The 23,030-nt window shown below is 37.7% G+C and overlaps 2 protein-coding genes across 3 annotated transcripts in view; one reads left to right on the top strand and one right to left on the bottom strand.

Moving 5' to 3' along the window:
- Positions 1–7,633, bottom strand: part of LOC145469317 (uncharacterized) — an 18,595-nt gene extending 10,962 nt beyond the window's left edge. The window contains exons 1-8 of the mRNA XM_081452998.1: positions 7,364–7,633; positions 7,046–7,128; positions 4,136–4,242; positions 3,616–3,712; positions 2,700–2,816; positions 1,998–2,069; positions 1,716–1,781; positions 498–624 (exon numbers count right to left, since the gene is read on the bottom strand). Coding sequence (XP_081309124.1) covers positions 498–624; positions 1,716–1,781; positions 1,998–2,069; positions 2,700–2,816; positions 3,616–3,712; positions 4,136–4,242; positions 7,046–7,128; positions 7,364–7,421 — 727 coding nt within the window. The 5' untranslated portion in view covers positions 7,422–7,633. The remainder of the gene's footprint in view (positions 1–497; positions 625–1,715; positions 1,782–1,997; positions 2,070–2,699; positions 2,817–3,615; positions 3,713–4,135; positions 4,243–7,045; positions 7,129–7,363) is intronic.
- A 67-nt stretch (positions 7,634–7,700) lies between these two features.
- On the top strand, positions 7,701–23,003 carry LOC145470778 (heterogeneous nuclear ribonucleoprotein U-like protein 1). Of its 2 annotated transcripts, none has more exons than XM_081454614.1 (13): positions 7,701–8,299; positions 13,864–13,924; positions 14,176–14,234; positions 14,434–14,573; positions 15,599–15,695; positions 16,429–16,541; positions 17,678–17,830; positions 18,331–18,438; positions 18,798–18,920; positions 19,612–19,737; positions 19,863–20,028; positions 20,761–21,132; positions 21,699–23,003. In XM_081454614.1, the coding sequence occupies exons 1-13, from the start codon at positions 7,801–7,803 to the stop codon at positions 22,094–22,096; spliced, it is 2,415 nt and encodes an 804-aa protein (XP_081310740.1). In that variant the 5' UTR covers positions 7,701–7,800; the 3' UTR covers positions 22,097–23,003. The 2 variants fall into 2 exon arrangements, with proteins under 2 accessions (XP_081310740.1, XP_081310738.1); XM_081454612.1 differs by having other exon boundaries at positions 14,173–14,234.
- Positions 23,004–23,030: the final 27 nt, after the last annotated feature.

Below are 23,030 nucleotides of genomic sequence, written 5' to 3'. Positions count from 1 at the left end.
TGAAATCTTTGAGGCAACAACAACAACAACAACAATAACTTTATTAATGTGTCAAATATATTCTAGCCGAGGATAAAAATCCTCTACTAATAGGGGACACATAAAATAAATAAAATAAATTATAAAATTCAAAAGCCTAACTTTGATATTTACAGTAAAAAGAGACTAAAATTTAACTACATTATTTACAGTAATTCCAACAATTCTAAAATAATTCATTCGTAAGTAGATCATGTGCTACATAAAACACAGTTCTCGCATTCATGTTCAATTTTCTGTGAAAGATTAGTTAACGTGATCTGCCTTTTAAAAGATTGTAGAGACGGTAAGTTTTTTAAGTTAGTTGAGAGTCGATTCCACAGCATAGGTCCAATATATCTTAGTGAGTGTTTCCCATACAAGAAGAGCACACTTCTCATCCCCAGGATTTAGTTTAGGTTACAACCACATGACACTTTGAGTGATATTTAGATTTTTCAAGGAGCTGGTCAGTTTACCTCGTGACACAACATCGGATTTTCCAACAAAGAAATCTTCATTGAGCGCAATCTTAACTTCAGGATAGCCAGCAACAAAGTTTCTCATTTGAATGCAGCCATCAATTTCACTCCTTAAAATGTTTCCCTTCAAAAAAGAAAATTTGATTAATAGTCTAGGTAAAAGAATAACTTGTATGATGATCTTAGTTTAGTGAAATTAAAAATTGTGAGGATCCACTACAGTTGCTCGACCATGTGAAAGAAGTCTACTAGTCAATATATACCATGATGTTTTAAGAACAATAAAACAATAAAGTGAACAGGAACATAAGGTCTGATTGTTTACTAATTATACTCCAAGCAGTTACCAGTATAGCAATAAAAATGCCAATATTTATATTTTAAAGGAAAGAGGTTTTACAACTATATAGAAATCACTATTTAGTACTTCGCTTGTATTTAGTAAGAAATCAAGAAAAGGAAGTCATCTCAGTGAGAGCAGTTTTCAACTGTCTTAAAACCAAGACCAATTACTCACTCTTGCCAATCACAAATCAAACACTCAGACAATCCAATGAACCAATCAAAACTCAAAGGAAATGCAGCTGGCCAAGGTAAAATGCGGGAATAAGTGGAAGCTGGTCACAGTCCTCCATAGGAAAAAAGATGGTGACTGGTACATTTACCCATAGTTCTTAGTGAGTGAAACCCTTAACAACATTTATAAAAACCCACAGAAGAGTTACAAAATCTTCAAACCTAGCATACACAATGTCCTTTGTACAGGGACAAATATTGTAAAACTCTGACTTTCTTTGTGCTTCACAGGCTGTGTTAGGTTTGCAAGGTATTGTGGTAAAATGTGCAGCCGCCTTCTTTTTTCCTACAGTGGATTGAGTTTGGTTCTACTTCTGATTGAATGACAAAGTGGCACGGTTTTTTTTAAGCCAATAGCTTAGCGTTATGATGCCAAGCCAAGTGTGAATAATTCATTCAAGTGACAACTGCTCTATCAAACAATCTGTAAATTTATAAATTAAAGGAGGAAAGTTTTTAAATACTATACAGTGTATTAAAAGACCATGCACAATAAAGAATAAATGTCTCATAATTAAGAGCACAGTAACTGTCCAGCCTCACACAATAATTACTACTCTATTTGCTTAGTAATACATGTTGCACGTCTAATAATTACCCTTATTAGGATGGTAATTTGGTTGTAAATGAGTTACTTACATTTGTACCAATCAGCACTGTAAGTCTCTCTAGTAAATCCAGAAATACCTCGCGCTTGTTCCCTCTCTAGATACAAAAACATACATGTATATGTAAGAAAATCAATGCCTGTAGAAGATGTGACAATTTGTGACTACAGTCCAACCTCTCCACAGCTTATCCTATGTGCTGGATTTGAAAAGAAAATTTGGCATGTATTTCTATTTGTTTTGAAAATCTTGAACTTGGGTACTTATATGAGTTACAGGATTAAACGATCTTACAACACCTTGGCATGCTAACCTGTCCCATCTTTGGAAGCACCACAGGTTTATTTGCAGCAGTGCTTGGCAAGGACATTTTTTCTGTGCCATACTATAAAATAATAACAAGACAGAAAAATTAAATTCATCATGGAGATGCACGTACATCTACATTGCACATTTCTTATTGTAATTGCGACCGAGAACGGAAGGGTGATGGGCACTGGGCTAGCAAGATGCTGTAAAACTGCCAAAAAATAAAGATACTGTAACCATAAGAGAATCAAGTGACAAAGATGTGAGGAGAGACCAATGCCATTCCACAAGGCAGCCAAACACACTTGGGTGCTGACATTAAAACAACAGGCCCAGTTGTTTGAAAGGTGGATAATGCTATCCACTGAATAAATCACTATCTAGCGGATAGCGCGGTTTGATTTGTTACCACTTATCCACTGATACTGGATAGCAATTCATCCGGTGGATAACGTTTTTCAACCTTCGAACAACTGGGGCCAGGTCCTCCCAAGCCAAGATTACAGTCAACTGGACACTCTTTTACCATTAACTTTGCAGTTTTCCTGAAACTGCTACCAAAATGAGGCATTTAGTTACTGTAATTACTACTAAAATATAGTTACTACATATATAAATGAAAACATATCAATAAAAAAGAAACTTAACAGAAACAGTTTTCTACTACTAATATTTACTACCAAAATACACTGTATGTAGTACATACCACTATTCGTCCAGTGCATTGCCATAATGGTTCCTCAGCTGTGGTCACCACCTCTGGCTGGTTACAAACATATGCTTTGAGGTTTTCTGTTGATGTGACCTGCACATAACCAAAATCCTGCAAAGAAACCAGCCAAACAAGATGATGACTTCTACGACGGCCATCTAGTCGGGCCACTAGATCAGTATCCAAAATCTAATTACTTTTCTCTTTAAGAAATAGAAAACACGTACCGTGTTTCTATCGAGTTTTAGCATAAATCTACTAGCGTTCTATCACAAATGCTGTTCTCTGATTGGCAACACTACTCACTATCAATTTAAGTGACGGCTGCTTCTCCGAGGCATTTTTGAAATGTCTGTGAAGAGGATTTAGATAAAGTTTTGAACGACTAGGAGATTTATACTAAAAAAAAAATAGATTATTCGCTCTCAATTTCTATGCGTGATAGTTTATAGGGGTGCAGCGCGAGTCAACTATCACATCATAGAAATCTCAAGCTCATAATCTAATTGTTTAATAGAGACGTGATTTTAAACCAATCAGTGCCCATATTTTCTTTGGGCTATTTTCTAAATGATGAATATTTTGCATTATACTTAAGATAGCCTAGGTAAGGCAAAAAATAATCGGAAACTTTGTAAATCCCTATCAATGACATTGGGTGTCAGATTGATTTCTGGGACTCTGTCCTTGACTTATGAGCCTAAGAACTGCAGAGACCCAAACAACAAACCTAGCTAAGACACTGCGATTGTGCTAAAAGTGATCAGAGACCAGATGAGATCCAGATCTTACTGGGGTAAAAGCTGCAAAGTGACTGCTGTCTCGGATTACATGTTTGGAAGTAGTTTCTTAAATTAGCTCAGTTAATTTAAGGGTGCCTGTACTTAAAGATCAACAAAATGCAGCTTACCAACACTTCATCTAGCAACTCATAAATAAGGGGAAAGTTAGACTTGATTGATTCCTCATCAAGAACACCACAGTAATCCTTACATAGATCTGAAACTCTAGGAATAATTTTGTTCAAAATATATTAGAAACAGAAGATTTTTGAAACATTGATCCTTTAAGGTTACTGATCATCTGACGCAATTTTTTTTTTTTTTTTGCTCCAAAAAGTGGAGAAATTTACCTGAGATTTTTCAACCCTAACCCCAATCTTTGAAGTACAAGTCATGTGGATTGTGCATAAAATTATCTAAATCTACATTTTGGCAAATCAATTTTACTAAAATAGACTTTTTCTTTTTCTGATGGAATCTAGTTGACAGAATTGGATTAGCCTGCATAGCAGACGTTTTCAAAAAAGCACACAAAGTGAATAATGAAACTGCAAATAAAAAGTTATGACAAATTTTTAGAAATCTTAAAGTGACTGGTTAATTATGAGAGCCTCAAATGTAATTTATTTATCAAAATTAAAACTGTACCTTGTCAACACTTCCACTGCAAAAGCTGGTGAAATATTGAACTTTGTCGTACAAACAAAGTAAAGCCCATTTCTTTTGATGAATATGAAATTGATACCATCAACATTCTGTATAGAAAGAAGTTGATTTTGTTATTTTTCCTATTGTAAACAGATCTATAGTTTGAAACAGTAGCTCATTGCCTAGACTTTCTAAACGTCCTTTCCAATAATTCTTCCCTGGCCTGTTGGTTTCACTGTTGGAAAGGACTTTTCCCACTTGCAGCGGGCCAAATTTTACTGGTGGATTTTTCCACCGGTGACGTAAATACACATTAACCAATGAACAAACAGGTACTGACTATACGTCATGACGTCGCACGCCATCAACGACACAACTCGCAGAGCAATTCAAGTACTATAAAAATCTCTTTCATTTAGCTTTTGTTCTCAGATATACTTAAGGATATGAATTTTATGGAAGCAATTGAATATGGTCTATCCAACTTAATTTCAAGTCTTTGAAAGAAGGACAGGGAAAAGCCGTGGAAGGCTATTTATCCAACCAACACGTGTTTGTTTACTTAAAACGGGCGCGATCTGAGCTCCTGTGTGATCCAGAGAATTAAGTTCGGTCCTTTCTATGGAGAACAGAACCGTTCCTGCACTTTTAGTTGAGTTAGTGAATGACCAAGTTTCTTCTCCACAAAGAAAGGGCATCGCAGAAAATTTGCATCAGCCATTTTGCCAACTTTACCGTGTTGAAAGCAGTCATCGATCGATGAAGGACTTTTGGGAACAGCGCTTTTATTCTCTGGCATTCGCTGCGACTTCAATTCCCAACGTTATTTAATATAATCAAGAGAGCTTTACAGAATTAAAGTTCTCCCTGACTAATTCTGTCTTCTTTAGTTTGTTCGGATTCTTGTCGATACAAGCTACATCAACATAAGTTTATAGCATTTGTCAGGCAGCCCTCTGGTCGATCGCTGGATAATCTGGACTAAAACAAATAATTCCTGATCAGTTTAAAGACGGTTTTGTCTTTTCAGGAGGCATTACTCAGTGGAACAGCTCTTGCCATTAGTCAATATTGCTGACCACACTGTACTGCACTGTACACAAATAAACTCATTTGAGTCTGGGAACAGTACTTGTAAACATTTTGATGGCAATCATTTTATGTTTTCGCAATGATCGCGCATGCAGAGCACGTGAAAAGTGCGAAATGTTGATAATGTTTTTCGTGCCAAAAAATTACGCTGCGAGTGGAACAAGTTGACCTCTTGCGACTTATGTCGCTCGCGTTCCCCCTTGCAACTTTGTCGCTCACAGATTACTCTCTCACTTCGCCCGAGGGAGATAAATAAGTCAAGGATTAAGAAAAGGTCGACTTGTGGCAACTCTACTCATTGCCCTGTTTGAACTAATTATTGGGTTGACCAGAAAATATCCATACCGAGTGACATCTCCCACAGAGGGTTTTGGGTTTGACCATGCACCCCCCACCCCTCCCCCATCCCTCTGGAAATTCAAGTAAATGCTTGTCTTTTATAACCCCCTCCCCCTTGAAATTTCCAATAACCCTCCTCTGGTGGGTATGGTTATTTTCTGGAACAACACATTTTCAGTCAAGCAATAAATAATAATAATAATAATAATAATAATAATAATAATGGCATTTCGGGCAGTATATCCACAGGGTGGTTCTTCGCCTGCCCAATGCTAACTAAATTTACAATTGTAAAAAGATTAAAAGATATCTAAGAATTTATATCTATATGTAAACGAGATAAAATTGTGTTTTAAGATATGCTAAAATAAATAAATGAATAAATAAATAATTTAAATTATGCCAGGTGTTCTAAAGCTCTCTTAAAAATGTTTTTGGTGTCTTTACAAAATTTAATATAGTCTTGGCAGCACCTCACGTTGCTGGGCAACGTGTTAAATAAACTTGCAGTCTGGTCCTGTAGAGTATTATTAATTAAAGATCTCTCTAACTGAATGCTGTTACTAGATCTTAAGCATCTTTCGTGTTGAAATACATTAAGTTTCAGATAACTTGGCCAATATGGGTTGTGAAGGGCTTTGTGAGTTGCCTTAAGTAGGTTCCATTCGCGTTGTTCCTTTACGGGAAGCCATTTGAGTTTCATAAGGATGTCTTCGGATGACACAAATCTACCAAGCACAAAACTAGCTGTAGCCTTTTGTACTCTCTGGAGACGTTTCATTAAATAATCTGGGAGTGAGTGGTATACTATGTCATTATAATATAGCTTGCTTAGAACCAGTGCCTGTGCCAAATTCTTTTTGATATGGAAAGGCAGGATGTTCTTTAACTTCCTTAGGGTTGTTAGAGTAGCATAGCAGGACGCTGCTACTTGTCTGACTACCTTGTTTGATGCTCAAGTAGTGTCAAGTATCGTTTGGGGAATGAAATGGTAGTAGGTTTGCAATGGCCCATTGAAACATCAACTGTTGAACACTGAAATATAGTGGAATCCCGATTTTTCGAACCTCCAAGGGAAACGAAAATAATTTCCGTTTCCCTTGGAGGTTCGAAAAATGGGCATTTGGGTCGCAAAATTGAGTAGTTTGAGAAATCGGGGGTAAACTTACCGTGTTCGACTGAGGAGGGGAAACAACTTTTGTTTTGAGTTATCAAGTTAAAAAAACTGTGGGTTTGAGAAATCAGGATTCCACTGTAATACCATGCATGTCTCTGTATGAAATTGGCTACAGTCACATGACAGTTTGGCTTTGCACCCATGACAAAGTCTATCTCAGTCTTCTCAAGCCATGATGACAACTGAACTATCCCATAGTCTCTCACTGCCTGTAAATTACATTATTGTGGATTTTAAACATGAAATAAATTCATTATAAGTTTACTGTCATCGGTTTATAATAAGAGCCTTAAAACACTTACAAATATGGGAGGGATACTTTCTTTGTCAGCGTTAATTTTCCGATAAAAGATATCTGGAGTCGCTTTCACACCATCTCCTCTATCTTGAAAATGAATCAAGGTAAAACAATAAACAAATCATTCAGAGGCAATTTGAGTCAGAAGCTTAAGCTCAAGGGTGAAGTTTTTCCTTCGGAACAGAAAATGAAATAAATACTAACTTTTACAGAGTGTTTGACAAAGGATCGGAGGCAGTTGGTTGAAATTAAATAGGTTTTCTAAAGAGCTCTAGTATCTAGTATAGTCACTTCCTAATGGAAGCGTTAAAAGAAAGGATACAATCTCGAAATATCAGTGTATCTCCTCGAGACGACAAAACAAAGAAATGGGACAACATGGCCGAATGTTCTTCCAAGGATAACCGCTTACCAAAGAAACAAACTGACCGAAGACTCAAGGCACTTATAAATCGGGTATTTTTCTGTCATTTCTGGAACATTCTCGTAATAAAATTGACTGTTTATTCTTGACATTTATTCTGAGCGTTCTGATATGACAAAAAGGGTTTTTGCCGTTGTTTGGTGAAAAAATTAGGCAAATTTCGTTGCTATTTGTACAAAGTAAAATCACTGAGATCTCGCCCTAGCGCGCATGCGTGGTAGCACAGCGTGGGGTAACGTCTGCCACCATTTTCCAACGGCTGCACGTGTGGAAAGGTTTTTTGAGAGTTTTGTCTGCAGTTTTAGCTCTAATTTTCTCACCAAACAGCTTGCAGCATGAGTGATCTTGACGAGGCAGCTGTTAAGAAGCTCAAAGTAACTGAATTAAGAGCAGAGCTACAAGCTCGAGGCCTAGACTCGAAGGGAAACAAGCCCGTTCTTGTTGAACGATTGCTTGAAGCGGTTTCCAAAGTCGGCGAGGAAAATGGCGAGGAAGCTATGGAAGAAAGCTCAGCTGAAACGCAAGCAGAGGTCACAGAAGAGAAAGAAGAAACTGCTGCTGAGGAAAATAAAGAAGAGGATGTAGAAGGAGAAGAAGCGAAAGCAGAGGAAACGGCGCCAGAGGCCGACGAAGCGAAGGATCCCGAACACAGTGAACCGGTCGCTGTCCCAACAGAAGAGACGCCTTCTGTGGAAGTATCTCAAGAGACCACTGAAGCTTCTGAAACGGCTCCGAAAGAAGAAAGCGCGACAGAAAAGCAGGAAAATGTATCACAAGCAGAGGAAGCCATGGAAACTAACGTCGATGCTGCATCAACTTCGCAAACAGCGGAAGGTTAGTAAATTTTACTCGTGTATTAAATTTGTTATTTACATAAGCTTTGTTTATCTGTTCTTTTCAAATATTGGAAAATTTAAATCGATCGCTTCTTAGTTACCGCTATATTCTTAGTTTGCCCTTGAAAGTGAAGTTCTTTTTACTAACTTGCATAATATTTATGTATCAAGTCAAGTCTAATGTGAACTTTATGTCTTGTTTTCTCTAAGTGAACGAGGCTCTTGACAGCTAATTTAACTCTATGTTTAACTGAATTATTTATTAATCGACAACGTAAGGTTAACATATGAATAATAATTTAAACTTCTTACTCGAAAAATTGAATTATCGGGAGCCAAGTGTTCCTGCTTCCATTGAAAATGGTCGGAAATATCGAAATACTTTATACATCGCCTCTGTTTAGTGGAGAATGAAACTAAACACCTCGTTTTTACGAGAAATTATGCCTTGTGTAAGATGTGAGCAGTGCTATGCAGCTGTACCACAAATGCAGATCAGATGGTTGTGTCGACCTACGGTACATGACTTGTAAAAGTCAACCCAAAAAATGAAAAATGAATAACATTTCTTGTAGAAGAGTGAGAGTGCTCTGACTGCTCAGCAGTTTAATGTGCTTCAGTTTCATTGAACATACGGGACTGAAACTAACATAGAGTTCAGTTTTGATGTGTAACATCAAACCCAAGGTAACCCCAAGGTGGCCATTGCAATGATGGAAAGTGTGGAAAGTTATAATGTGAATCTTTTCACAACATGTGTGACAATCAATGCACTTGCGACATTTTTGATCACAGACCCGGGAGTCGTTTTCTCAGTTATAAATTTTGTCCACATATTATGTGTTGCCAGAGGCGGATGACCTCAACACGGCAGCTTCTGATCCTGAAGAAAATTTGTTGCTAGATACATGTATGTCATTGACCAAGTCAAGTGACACACTCTTACATGTAGAGTGATAAATTAGGGACTGTGCCTACTAAATACAAAGATTTTTTGCCTGAAATTAGGCTATAGCACTATGCTATGATAGGCTAGCAGTTTTCTTAGTGCCAAAATATGCGGTGTGGCGGTAAGTTTTATGGCATTCAGTCAATTTAGGAGAATTTAGAAATTTGAAAGTAACACTAATAAAAATTCTATATCAAGTGACAAGAAGACTTCATTTACAAAAACAAACAAATGTATCAGGACTTTGAGACTTCCTAAGCCCTGCAAATATTGGGAGTCTGAGACAACTTTGTGAAAAACAAGACTGAGAGTTGTATATAACCACTAAAAGATAAGACCTCAAAACCTGTGAAATTTGACTAAAATTTTGCAAGACCCTGGCAGAATTTTTGAAGGACTATTCACCACCCCTTGGTTTTAATACATATGCAATTGATTTGGTGAGGGTAGGAAATTTTGCTTTCATTTTAGTCATACACTTGGTAGCATACAGTGTACTTGATTTCATCAGTTTCATCTTAACAAGCATGTTCCAGTAACCATGCCTCACGCCTGGAAGAATGTGTGCACTGCAACAAAAGTCAGCACCATCCTTAACCGCAATGGCAAATTTGTATCGTTGAAGTTTCCAGTGTTAGCATTTGGTACACGTGTCTTTCCCTGATGGGTAGCATAAATCTGATGGGAAAGCTGCTCAATTTGGATTATGGAATTCTGCTTTCTCCCTACCAAAGGCGTCAGATACTTTGAAGTACAGTGTGTTTGAAACTGATGATTTGTAATAGTGGTGACTAATGCTGGTCTTCATTGCAGCAGCAAATTAGTTACCATTCAAATTATTATTATTATTACCAAGAGCCAATCTTGTATGTTGTTTTCCACAAAAAGCAGTTTTTTTTATTTTGTAGTTCTTCAGTCTTATATGTCAACAAAAAAGTTCTGCTTACTGGGCACTATCAACACAAAACAAAGATTTACTTAAAGGATGTAGCTGAACATATAGCAAGATAGTTTTCTTCTAATAAATACAGTGCAGCTCAAATATAGGAGAACTATGCATGTACGCAATTTATACGCACTTATAAGTCCCTTTGTTATGCATTCCCATAAGCTTCTTTTATGAAGTATTGTTGGTCAAACAAAGGACATTTCTTGGAATGAAAAAGTGCTAATGAAAACGTCGGTGAAAGCTGTCACATTTCGAGTTTTCGATTGCTTTGTAAATTCACTAACAAACTACCATTTATTAACACTTGTTTGATCGTTAGCTACCAAAAGTGGGAAGGAAATTGAAAGAGTTATTTGAACTCCTTATTTTGACACGTTTATGTTTTTGTAAGGAGAGATCTGTGTTTCAAAACATGTAGGAAAGTTGCGTGTGAAATATTTATTGTCTGAAACATTCTGAAGATCCCCGTCAAAAAAATGAGATCTCCGGTTTTATTTGGCATAAACAATATTGTTCATTCAAACAGTAAAATACTCATTCCTTGACAAAAGTTTCTGTAGTGCGCTGCCTAAGTTTAGTTTATGTTTTTATGAGGAAAGATCTTTGTTTCGACATTGGTCTGTAAGGCGTTTGTGAAATGTTTATTTCTGAAGCGTTCTGAAGATCCTTGTCAAAAAAATGATATTTCCAGTTTTATATTTTCACTTCAAGATGGTGAGAGGGTACAGTTATCGAGGAGATTCCCAGGGTAACCTTAGAGTAAAATTAATATAGAAGCCTATCCAAGCAAAATCATTTGTTGTGTGAGTTAATGGAGGGTTTGAGTTGTCAGACATCAACTTAAGTTCCTTTGGGATTTTCACAGTTAACTTTTCCATTACAGTACCGGTCAAAGGGATTGCAGCACCTACGCGCGCGTAAAGTGTGTGTAGTCTGCGTGTAATATTCATGGACAGTGCGTGGACGGTGCATGTAATTACACACATGTAAAATTTACTGATCTGTTAGTTACACGGATTTGCGTGTAATTTTACGCAAATGAGTGTATTTTAATCGGAGGAAGAAACCTTTGTTATTCATACACACAGTTGCGAGTATTTTGCATAACAAAAATCCACTAATAACTTGTATTCGAAACCCGTGACTCTCAATGTTCACAACAAAAAGTAAATTTAAAAGCCGACAAGCATTGCTAAATTAGTGGACTAGCTTGAGCACCTATCAAACAAATACTATTTTTTTAGTCTCTAGCAGTCTGCACTTCTGCTTAGCATCTAAACTTAATTCTTAAAGATCTGTGAGTTTTCGTTTACGACGTGCGTCGCAACGTAATGTTTACCCACGCACAAAGTGTCATTTCAACCCCTGTTCCTTCGATAACAGTGAAATAGGGATTCAAACAGAAACTCGCAGACTCTCTCTTAATCTGCTTATTGGCCACACTGCTGCTTAAACGGCAAAGAATCGAAACTTTTTTAACAAAATCTAAGCGTTTGTTAATTTTCGATTCATCAGATTTTGATCCCTGGGTTGAGTCGCGTTGACAGATCGTAGATTTGGGAAGATTTTGGTCACGTGCTAGGCAACGATGTTGAAGAAACAGATCAAATTTCATTTCAATCAGATCAAAACACGCACTTTTAAAATTTTGTTGTCATTACACGCACTTAATGAGTTCCAGTTGAACAGCTGCATGTAATTTTACACGCAATATCACGTCTACTGCGTGAAATTACGCGCATGCAATCACACGCATTTTTGTGCATTTGCATGTAAGGTACGTGGACACTGCGTGGACACTGCATGTAATGTGCGTGTAGTACACGCGCTTTACGCGTGAGTAATGCTGCAGTCCCTTTGACTGGTACTGTATTTGATTGCTATGCTCAGTGTGTTGGTTGTTATTTGTTTTTCTCAAAACAACAATGATCAACATCAACTTAAGTTCCTTTGAGATTTTCACAGTTAACTTTTCCATTATTTGATTGCTATGCTCAGTGTGTTGGTTGTTATTTGTTATTCTCAAGACAACAATGATCAAGAACCCTGCATGTAGATTCGCTGTTAGCTTGATATCTTTAGATCCTTTGGCTGAGTAACATCCATGCATCACTAGAGTTTCAATTTTCTGATAATCCCAACGTGGTTTACCACTTTCCTTTTTTTCATTTTCTTCCATTTACAAGAGACAGCTTTACTTGTAATTGCAAACACTGTTTTTTACTGATTAATTAATACAGGATTATGCTCATGTCATATACCGATTGTGTTGTAGATAAAATAATATGTTCACATCAAATGTAGAAAACTATAAAGAAAAGGTTGCTTATGTACTGTAAATGTATTGAACAATAATAATAGTTATTGTAATATTATAATAATAAACTTTATTCACTGGTGCAATTTACAATGTTATAACAATGACGTATTATGTATCACACGTGAGTTGTTTTCTAAATACAGAAGTTGTATAGTAAATGGCAAGTCTTGCTATGGCATAAATATTGTTTATTTTGTTGCACACCATTGTATTATGTGTTAACCACACTTTCATCGTAAAATTATTGTGAGAAGGTTATACATACTGTGAACATTTTCTGAGGGTCTTCATGAGGTGTTAGTCTCTCATTGAGACAAAATAGGGACTTGCTGAGTAGTAGTACTACAATGTATATCATCATTTGGCAGTGTGATGTTATGCTCATAGCAACACCTATCTACCAGGATATCACTGATACCTTGCTTCAGAGATGTCAAAGGCTAGCCCTGAAAAACAGTATTTTTGTGACTTGTTATTTATTTATGTTATTGGCAATCTACATGTATTTTAATTAAATTTTTGAGCAGAGTGAAGGCAAAACGTCCAGGTGCAGCAAGACTTCTTTGTTATGTTTTGCCTTGTGTTCTGTGTTTTTACTTGTGTTGCGCCAACTTTGTTCAAAATTCTAGGGACAGCCCTTCGTGATCAGAGCTGCCCACTTGACATGCTGGATTGTTGGCCAAGTCTCTTGGTGTTTAAGGTAGCAGTTAGTCACTCCAGTTCTGCTGTACGTGTCTGTTTTACAAGCAGGGAAAGGCAAACTTTCCCAGTGGTACAAAAAACTTGCAATCGTGGCCTTTTGTTTAAAGCAGGCCTTACAGTGCAAGTGTGCAGTGCTGTTTTCTGAGAATTGCAGAGAATCAAATGGAGATACTTAATATAGACATGAGTCACACTGAGCACTGTAGAAGTGCTGCTGCAAGTAGCCACATCTGAGGATAGATTCTGAAGATGTGGAGATATCACTGGACGGTGAAACAGTTAATGGTTACGTTAACATAAGAGCCAAGGAATGCAGCAACCGTTTGTGAGAGAAATAATGGATACAACACATTGAGCTTGAATGGAATACAGACAAGATTGGAGGAATTGTTTGAGCCTAACATACATGAGGGCTGAGGGGATAAGTTATACATTATCTGCCCTATCTGGTGGAGAACCTTAACATATCATTGAACTGACTGCTTCAATGTATCGATTAAAGCTATCAGACTACTGATAAAGATTCCAAAATGTTACTAACATAATAAAATTAAACTTAACTAAGTTAACTTTTTTTAAATCTCCAGGAAACATTACCCCCAAAGTTCATTTTAATGGCATGTAAATTGGATTTATTTTCAGGAGAGAGTGCAGATAAAGACAAGGATGCTGATGATGATGTAGAGATTTCTACCGAGGCCAGGTAATGTTTTGTAGCTAGGCTGGCTGCAATGGAATACAAAACCCCGAAAGAGTCTTACAGGGGTTTTCTTGTACAAGAAACAGCCAATTATCTGTTGGTAGCAGCATGATAAATCAAATTGATGACTGGAATGACTCTATATGCTTCTGTCACCACCAGGAGATAGATCAGCAGTCGGTGGCGTCTGCTAGATGCAGACTGCACTGAGGATTTCATCTGAGTTTTCTACATTTCATTTTTCCCTCCAGTAGAGTTGAACCCGAGGATGAGGAGATTCAGCTAGACGACTCATTAGTCGTCTTGGACAAATGTAAGTGGAAGGAACGGCGAGTACAATGTGTTAGATACACTTGTAACAATAAGATTTTAAGGGAGCACTTCAGACCTAGATTCACGAGAGAAAAGTAATTTACACTTAAGTAGTTATAAAATGTGCTTGGCTTGTAGAGTCATGCACACTTTTAAGGAAATTTCTTTTTCAGTTTCTGTTCATTTTATTTTGGTTTTAGACAACTGCGACTTGCATCTAAAAGTTGCCCCAGATGGCCTGAGTGGAAAGCCGTTAGAGGATGAAGGGTTTTCATATCTTCTTGCTGGTGCTAGAGCTACTTGGGGTGCTACTAAAGGAAAGGTTTGCTTTGAATGCAAGGTGAGCATGTTTAACAAGCATTTAAATGCCATTAACACAGGTTAGAAATTGGCTTGACACTATTATTTTGTAATCATAACGGTTTAAAATAAAACATGTTTTGGGTCATTAAGGCAAAAATGCATATTGTGGGGCAGGCTATTTAAGGTTGTCACAAGTTTGTAAGTAGGTGGCTGAAATGTTGATGTAGATGGCTGATTTTGCCATCTTTTTCTTGAGAAACAGAAGAGTAGCTGATAGAGGTCAGGTAGCAGGTCATGATTTTTGCCGGCAGCCGACTACCATTGGGACCTTGGGCCATTGGGTGCTCAGGGCTTGAATTTAAAAAAAAATCCTTTTAAAATTTCCATTTGGTGACTAAGTGGTAAAAAATAGTTGCCAGGTTGTAAAATCAAATAGAGATTAGTTCAAAACTGATTAAAATATTTTGTAGGAATTTTATCCCCAAAAGGACTCAATGCATAACATCTGAAAAGACAAAACAAAAAGATCTTACATCAAGACATGAAAAGCAACATTTTCAAGCCTTTTTTGGTTGCTAATGTTGTGTATGTAGCTAATGACTGCTAATCTAAATGTGAAGAATCCTTGCATTACAAGAGACATAATCTGTAGGCACACATGACGTATCCAGTACTCGAGGGTTTGCAATGCATTATAGGGCGATTTTGAACAAGGTCGTTTTCTAATGTAAGAGAATCCTTTAGAGCAAAGCATAAGGATGGATTGACTTAGATTCCTTTCTTATGCTGAATGGTTTAGACGCAAAGATCTTTCAATATTATTTTCTGGAAGGACATAATGTCTGGGAAAATAACCGTAACTGATCTTCAACACAGAGAAATGTAGTCACCATTATGACATCTAAACCAGAAACCAGAACCTCAAAATTGTTGTCAATGTGATTTGAAATTGGTGATTATTATACATGCACAGTACTGTACACGTAGGTCACAATAGATGATTTGCTAAGCTGATATGGAGATTGGCAACTAAAAATATTTCATTTTTATTTCTTTTTGTAGGTGACATCACTTGTGTCTGTAGACCTGCCTGATGCTGAGGACCCCAAGAATGTTGTGAGAGTTGGCTGGTCAACTGATTCTACCAGCCTTCAGCTTGGTGAGTTACATGTACATGTCACAAACATCAGCTGCATGTTGCAGTGCAAAGAGAAGACTAAATGATTATTGTAATGGTAGCACTTGATGAATTTTTGTTTGCTAATTTCCAAATTTCATAGATGAAGTGCTAACTAGTATATTGCATGCAAGCTTCCAGAAGATGTACATGGTCAGGTCACTCGCTTGTTTGACTGGCCTGTTTGTTATTTTGCTCGTTGGTTTTCTTTATTCTTGATAAATACTGCTGTAATAGTAAGTTTTTCTACTGGGGACAAAAGAACTTTTTCTTAGTTATTAATATGTACATCAAGCTGTATAGAAATAACATACAGAAGAAATCAAGCTGTATGGAAGATGGATGCCCAGGATGTCTGGGGGCCTTCACTGAGATCAGCCGGCCCCTATACAGTAAAACATTTCCATGGCTAGGAATTCTCTCAATCCAGCCATGACCCCACATATGGTTGTTCAGGTACCCATCACACTGAATTAATGGTGGAAAAGGGATGGGAAGGGAGGGTCAGATAAAGGCAAGGTAAAATAACTAGGAACTCCACCAAAAAACTGCTCAACTATGCCACACTTAGACACACTACTACGATGGGGCACACTGCACTTGTGCTAACATCTAGAAACCTCTGACCTGTGTGATAAGTGCAGCTTTTCCTTGTTGTTAACTTATTTCAATTGTATTTAACAGCATGTAACTTTTGATTCCTAATTTTTCCCAGGTGAAGACAAGGTGTCCTATGGCTATGATTCATCTGGCAAGAAAGCACTAGACTCAGAGTTTACTGAGTATGGACAAACATTTGGTGCTGATGATGTAATTGGGTGCTATCTGGTAAGTCTTAATTATGGGTTACTCTGTCTTGTTTTGTTGATACGTAGCTGTGATTTGATCCGCATACCCACCATGGCTGAACCATATGCGTAGGTGTATTGTCTGGATTGCTGTCCACAGTGTTACTGTGTTTACTGGTGAATTACCATACCTGCACATAAAATAGCCTGTTCCTTCTATGAGATGTGCCTGAGGGGAATCATGGTACAAGAAGTTGTATTCATCAAAACAGATATCCAGTCCAACATGATGAAGACAACTACAATGTTTCCCTGGGAATTGGGCATTAAAGACTTTTGGCCTGATATAAAAAGACTGATATAAAAAGATGTACAATAGCTCATAAAAGGATTATGGGTGCTTGCCTGTTATACATAAACGATTTATTAAGACTAAATAACAGCCAGCACAATAGGAATACACGGGCGCTAATTTTACCATTTTACCGAAAAGATCTAATAGAGCAAAAGAGGGAGGTCGTACGTTTTCTGTAACAACTATTAAATGTTGGAATCACCTCCCCCTTAAGCTGCGCGCCTCTTCATCTGTAAATATCCTTAAGAATGCTTTGTACAAACATTTTAAATTAAGTCAGCTCAAGAACAAGATTTTTACTCCTTTTTTAAATAATAATTTTTAGATTGCGATATTTTAGTGATAATCTTTGATTACTGTTTATAGTAGATTTTGAATTTTTAGTACATTGAAGAGGGCCACAAATTTATTAGTTGATAAACTATTACTTGTCACCCTCGATAAATAAAGTTTTGATTTTGCCAGGATGCAATGCATTCTGTGCAGCTTTGGAAAACTATAGAGACCTCAATACCATGTTACCAAAACAACAAACGCACGAAAAGCATAATGGTCAATACTGGGTCTTAAACAATACTTGTTGCTACAAGTACTTTAACTCTTGAATTTCCAGTTGCAGAGGATTCTTAGCTACTGTTCATGTACATGAACATGTCCCTTTTTCAACAAATTATTTTATTTAGGATTTAGTTCATCTAGGATGTTGAGCTACACTGTAGGGCCAAAATTAATTATTTTAAGTACACTTGACTTTTACATGTATGACCAAGAAAAAAAAAAGATGTTATTGTCTGTGTATTAATTTGTTTATATCATTTTAGGACTTGGAGAGTGATCCCAAGACAATTTCATTCAGCAAAAATGGTGAAGACCTTGGAGTGGCATTTGAACTGACTGAAGATCTGGAAGACAAGGCTCTACACCCTCATATACTCATCAAAAATGCTGAGTTTAGTGTCAACTTTGGATCTCAGGTAACAGATTCCATTGATTAGATGCATTTCACAGAGTTCTTAAAGCCCCTCATGTTGGTTCATTTGAAGACTTCAAAAGTGGATCAAGTAGATGTATATTGATCCAATACAACAATCTAGAGTTTATTTTTACACATGGTAGGTCTTCTCCACTATCCTTACATGAAACAGTACTTTTTCCATAAATCACACCTACAGTTGTAATACACCTAAATTACATGTAAGTTGTTATTGCAAAATCACGTGTTCTTTCTCCTTGTATAGCTTAGGTAAATGCAGTCAGTAACATTCACTACTACAGACTTTGTTTACAAATTGTGAAATCTTGAAATCTACCCCTATTCATTACAAGGGTCAAATCGTGACTTCAGACATGCAATCTTTAAGAAATATTTGATCACAAAATAACCAAGTCATGTTTGTGGTCTTTCTTTCCTGACAAAGCATACAACACACTTTGTCATACAAAAATATAGCGATGGCTTTTTGTGTTTGTGTAGGAAGAGCCATGGTTCCCAGCAAAGGAAGGGTATACCTTCATTCAGTCCGTTGGTGAAGAGTCTTTGGTACATGGCACAAGAGGGCCAACAACTAAGAAAGAGTGTGAGGTAAGCACAGTATGAAAGCCTTTTGTAAGGTGAATTGAGAGATTTGACACAATGACCTGGAAGGTCAATATGTCTTATTTGAGACAGCTCAGTCAGCTCATGCAGAAATAGTCGGTTCAACATCCAAGGTTTCATTAAGGGCCAGGCACTGGGCAAATTGACCAGCTCTTAGGACAATTTTACCCACCTGGTTTGACCATGTAGAGGAAAGTTCTTATATAGAAGTTCAGTTCAAAAGGTTTTGCTTGCCTGCAAAAACCAATTCCCCTCCTGCTGTTCAACCCATGTGATGTCACCATTGGGTAAAGTGCTGCTGTGCTTACTTGTGTAATTGTTGTGCTACTATTGTTGTGTTGTAGGTTATCATGATGGTTGGGTTGCCTGGTTCAGGGAAGACCACTTGGGTTAATAAGCAAGTCAGTGAAAACCCAGACAAGAAATACAATGTGCTTGGGACAAACTCTATCATGGAGAAAATGAAGGTAAGATCATGTTACCGAGGATTCAAAGGCACACAATTTGTTCAAAAGAACAAGGTTCCTCTCAGCTTAGGGCTCAACTTATTGTTGTACTCTTCTCTTGTTCTGTACCTCCGATAAATGGCCGCCTTAATAACTTAATTTTCACTCCTGTCTGGCACGGAGGTGTATGTCAGTCACTCAGTAAAGCAACATTGATCTAATCTGCAGGCTATCACTTTGAATTCCACTGAGGTTAAAACAATGCACCAGTGCTAATACTCCAAGGAATCATGGGTTCATTTTCATCCACTAAAAATTTCAATGTTATCATTTATGTGCAATTTTCTGATTTCCAATGTAGGGTGAAAACTGTAGAATAACCTTGCCCTGCAATTACAGTGCGACTGCTCTAACCAAGGCCACTTGAGAAAATTGTTGGCAAATTAGTGAACAGCATTCACATGTTAAAACAATCAAATTGTTCCAAATTTGTTGTTTCTATAGTGCAGCTTGCTCAGATCCTGTATTTGTGGGAAATGTATTGTGCCCATCATATTTTTGCACAGAAATTTTTTGGGTGGCTTTGGTTAGCGTGGTCGCAGTGTAAACAAAATTAAATCCCGTAAAAACTAATTGCTATCTTAACTATCAGCTATCTTGAATTAAAATCGTCAGATAAAGTGAACATTATGAACTGCACTTGTCATTTCAGATCATGGGTGTTGCTAGGAAGAGAGATGTGGGTGGATACAGTAAGTTGATGGACAAGGCAGCAAAATGTCTGCACCGTTTGTTTGAGCTCGCACCAAGTAAGAAGAGGAATTACATTCTGGACCAGGTAAATAAGTGATGTATTAAAATTTCTGACATGTGAGTCATGTGTTAATGTAGCGAACTGCTTGTAAAGTTAGGAGACCTCTTATTGTCTGTATATTAAACTTGTTTTTTTTTTTTTTTTTCCAGACCAATGTGTACCTTTCTGCACAAAAGAAAAAGATTCGACCTTTTGAGGGATTTAACAGACGAGCTATTGTGTGTATTCCTACTCAAGAAGATCTTAAAAAGAGAACTGAGGACAGAAAGAAGGAAGGCATTGAACTGCCTGAGAATGCTGTCAGTGACATGAAAAGTAAGGGTCAAGTGATCTATAACTTGTTTCTCTCAACAATACCCTGATATTCTTTATTGAATTTGCAGGGAGAATTCATTAACTGCGCCATATAGTTTTGATTTGTTGGATTCTTGGGACTATTTAAAGAGAATTATAGGAGGAGGAGGATTGAAGAATTGAGGAGGCGGCAGCGCAGCAGAGTGGTTTAGTGCACTGGATTTGAAATCAGGAGGTCCCTGGTTAAAATTCTCCTCTCTACCGCTCTCTGGATTTGTTCTCGGTAGACCCGAGTTCAACTCGTCAACCGCGTTGTGTAAATAGCCAACTGATCAGCCTCCCACTAGTTGGAATTCTTAATAGTTAATGTTCTACTGTAGAATTCCCTTCGCTTTGTGTGAAATGACTATGAACTACAGGCACTGAACAAACGTTTTTAACCATTTGAAAGTAACGGCTATCCGTAAGTAACGGCTGCCCAAAAGTAGCTGCCCCTTTATTCTGCGTAATCTGAAAGTAAAGTGGCCGTTACTTTCGGAATTCTACGGTATTTGCAAAATTTGTTCATTTATTTAGTGTCTCCAATTAGTACAACAGTGCTAAATACGCTTGACACTTAAATAAACTTATTTACTTTATTTAGTTTATTTTATGGCGGTTCATCAGTATGATATTGTGGTTTTGATATTGAACATTAGTTAACATTTGGATTAATGTTGATTTTTTTCATCCTTTTTTTTTTTTTTTTTCCAGTGAGTTTTACTCTTCCCAAAGTTGGAGAATTCTTTGAAGAAGTGACCTATGCCGACCAGCCAGAAAGCGAAGCTAAAACCATTGTCGATGCGTACATCAAAGAGGGTCGTTCATACAGAAGCCGCTCGGGCTCTGGGTCTGAACCACCTTACAAACGTTCCAGATTTGAAGACAGACCTCGTCACGGGGGCGGCTACAACAGGGATCGAAGTTATGATGACCGTGGAGGCTACAGGCGAGGTGGTGGTGGGGGTGGCTCCTACCAGCGATTTGGAGGACGGCCTTATCACGGAGGAGGAGGAGGGGGTGGCTATCGCGGCGGACGTGGAGGAGGGTATCATGACAGAAGGGATCATCGTGGCGGAGGGAGAGGTAACGGTCTTTATATTCGGTGGAAAAGAGAGTAATAAAGTTCTCTTTGATGTGGCAATTTTCATCAGAGCTTTGAGTTATCAAATCGTGTTTAGTTTGATATTTCCTAAACGTGATGGTCATCATCCTCTTCAAAGTAATTTGGTGGTTAGCAAATTCTTAACAAAGCGATCCGTTGAAAGTACATGTAACACCCCTTTAAAAGCAGCAACCAAAAACACGACTATCTTTTTCATTGGAAGTGAGAGATACAACTAGCTCTGACAAAATGGCATCATGTAGGTTTTAGATGACCCTTTATCCAAAGGTAAAAACTACGCTGTTGATGTAATGTATCAGTGGTACTCGTTTTAGCGACTGCAAAGAACGTGTGGTGGTGCATGGAAGTTATGACCCTTCAAAAAGTAGCAGCGATAGAGCGGGACGACTAAATTGGAAAGTAATGAGGGTCGAACGTTGCTTTCAGAACTCAACTCACTGTACTTGCGTCACTGTGGTAATGCTTGTTTTGTTTTTTTGTTTTTGTTTTTGTTTTTGTTTTTTTTTTTTGTTTCATTCTTGATCAGGTGGAGGTTATGGTGGCGGTGGGTATGGAGGTGGAGGCTACCGTCAGCAGCAGTCATCATACCGTCAGCACCAGCAGTCCAGTCAGCAGCAGAGACCTCGCTACCAGCAGAATTACAACCAGCAGCAGGTGCAGAGCACTGCCCAGACTTCGTACTCGCCACAACAACAGCAGTATGGCGCTAGCGCGGCGTACAACCAGTACTACAACTACAACCAAGGTTACCAGGCGGCCACAAGTTACCAACAAACTGGTTATACACAACAACAGCAGGGCTATGGACAGGCAGCCCAGCAGCCAGCATACCAGAATTACCAGAATTACTACGCCGGTTACCAACAGCAGCAGCAACAGCAGCAACAACAATACGGCAGTTATGGCTCTGGTAGCGGTTATTAGGCCGTGTGATGGACGTCCTTAGAGGAAAATTGAGTGGACCTTACACGAAGTGTTTATAGAAGTTGTTAGTGACAGTAGATAGTTAGAATTTGTTTAGTTTTTTTTCTCTTGAGTTTGATTTTAAGGGGGTAGATGATAGGCAGGTTAGAAAATTAAGATGTGATATACCGAATTGTTCATGCGGCTTTAATTTGGAGACATGTAACTTAAACGCATTGCACTGACATTTTTGTACCGTTCTTAAAACTAGAAGAATTCCTTTTCTTTTTTTTTTTCAAGCTGAAGAGTTTTCCGCGAAAATCGCATGTTACAGGCCAGCTATGGGATAGGACAATTTCTGCACCTGAGACCTGTTACCATGGGTCGTGGATTTAAACTGTATACATTTTCACGTTTCGTGTGCAATGTATTTGCTGTAGACCAGTGTTTGTCTTAAAGACAACTCTGTCAAGAGTCTCACGAAAACAGGGTCGAATGGATTGTTTTACAGAGAACGTGAAATTCGAATTGAAATTTCTGCTTTTCAAAGATGGTAATTCGAGTGTGAGACGGTTATTTGTTTCTCAAAATTCTACAAATTCTTCTGCGCCCTCACGTAAAAAAGGATATAGTTACTGTGGTGTAGAGGTTTTGTACTTGAGATGTTTTTACTTAAAATTAGATTTTAAGGGCACTTTCTATGCATGCATCTTTGATGTACAGTTTGCTCGTTTGGGTATTTTAGTCCAGGAAAGAAGTTGTGTAAGACCAGTCCTAGAGTTTGAGTTAATGTGTGTATACACTGTACTGATGTCCTTGTTTGATATGCGTTGCTCTCTTAATCAGTGTTTGTACATTGGATTTTAAAATGAAATTCACCTGTTGTGGAGACCATAAAAAGAGCTTTTACAATCTTTGTTGTTGTTATTATTATTATTATTATTATTATTATTAT

The sequence above is a fragment of the Orbicella franksi genome, chromosome 15, assembly GCF_964199315.1.
Source record: "Orbicella franksi chromosome 15, jaOrbFran1.1, whole genome shotgun sequence".
Taxonomy (NCBI): Eukaryota; Metazoa; Cnidaria; class Anthozoa; order Scleractinia; family Merulinidae; genus Orbicella; species Orbicella franksi.
Note: the sequence above shows the minus strand (reverse complement) of the source record. Positions and strands in the feature narration are given on the sequence as shown.

Bases quoted from the DNA above. Each gene is read 5' to 3' on its own strand.
- LOC145470778 (XM_081454612.1), top strand. From the start codon at position 7,801: ATGAGTGATCTTGACGAGGCAGCTGTTAAGAAGCTCAAAGTAACTGAA. The intron at 18,921-19,611 runs GTAAGATCATGT...TTGTCATTTCAG, and splicing joins CTATCATGGAGAAAATGAAG to ATCATGGGTGTTGCTAGGAA. The intron at 19,738-19,862 runs GTAAATAAGTGA...TTTTTTTTCCAG, and splicing joins GGAATTACATTCTGGACCAG to ACCAATGTGTACCTTTCTGC.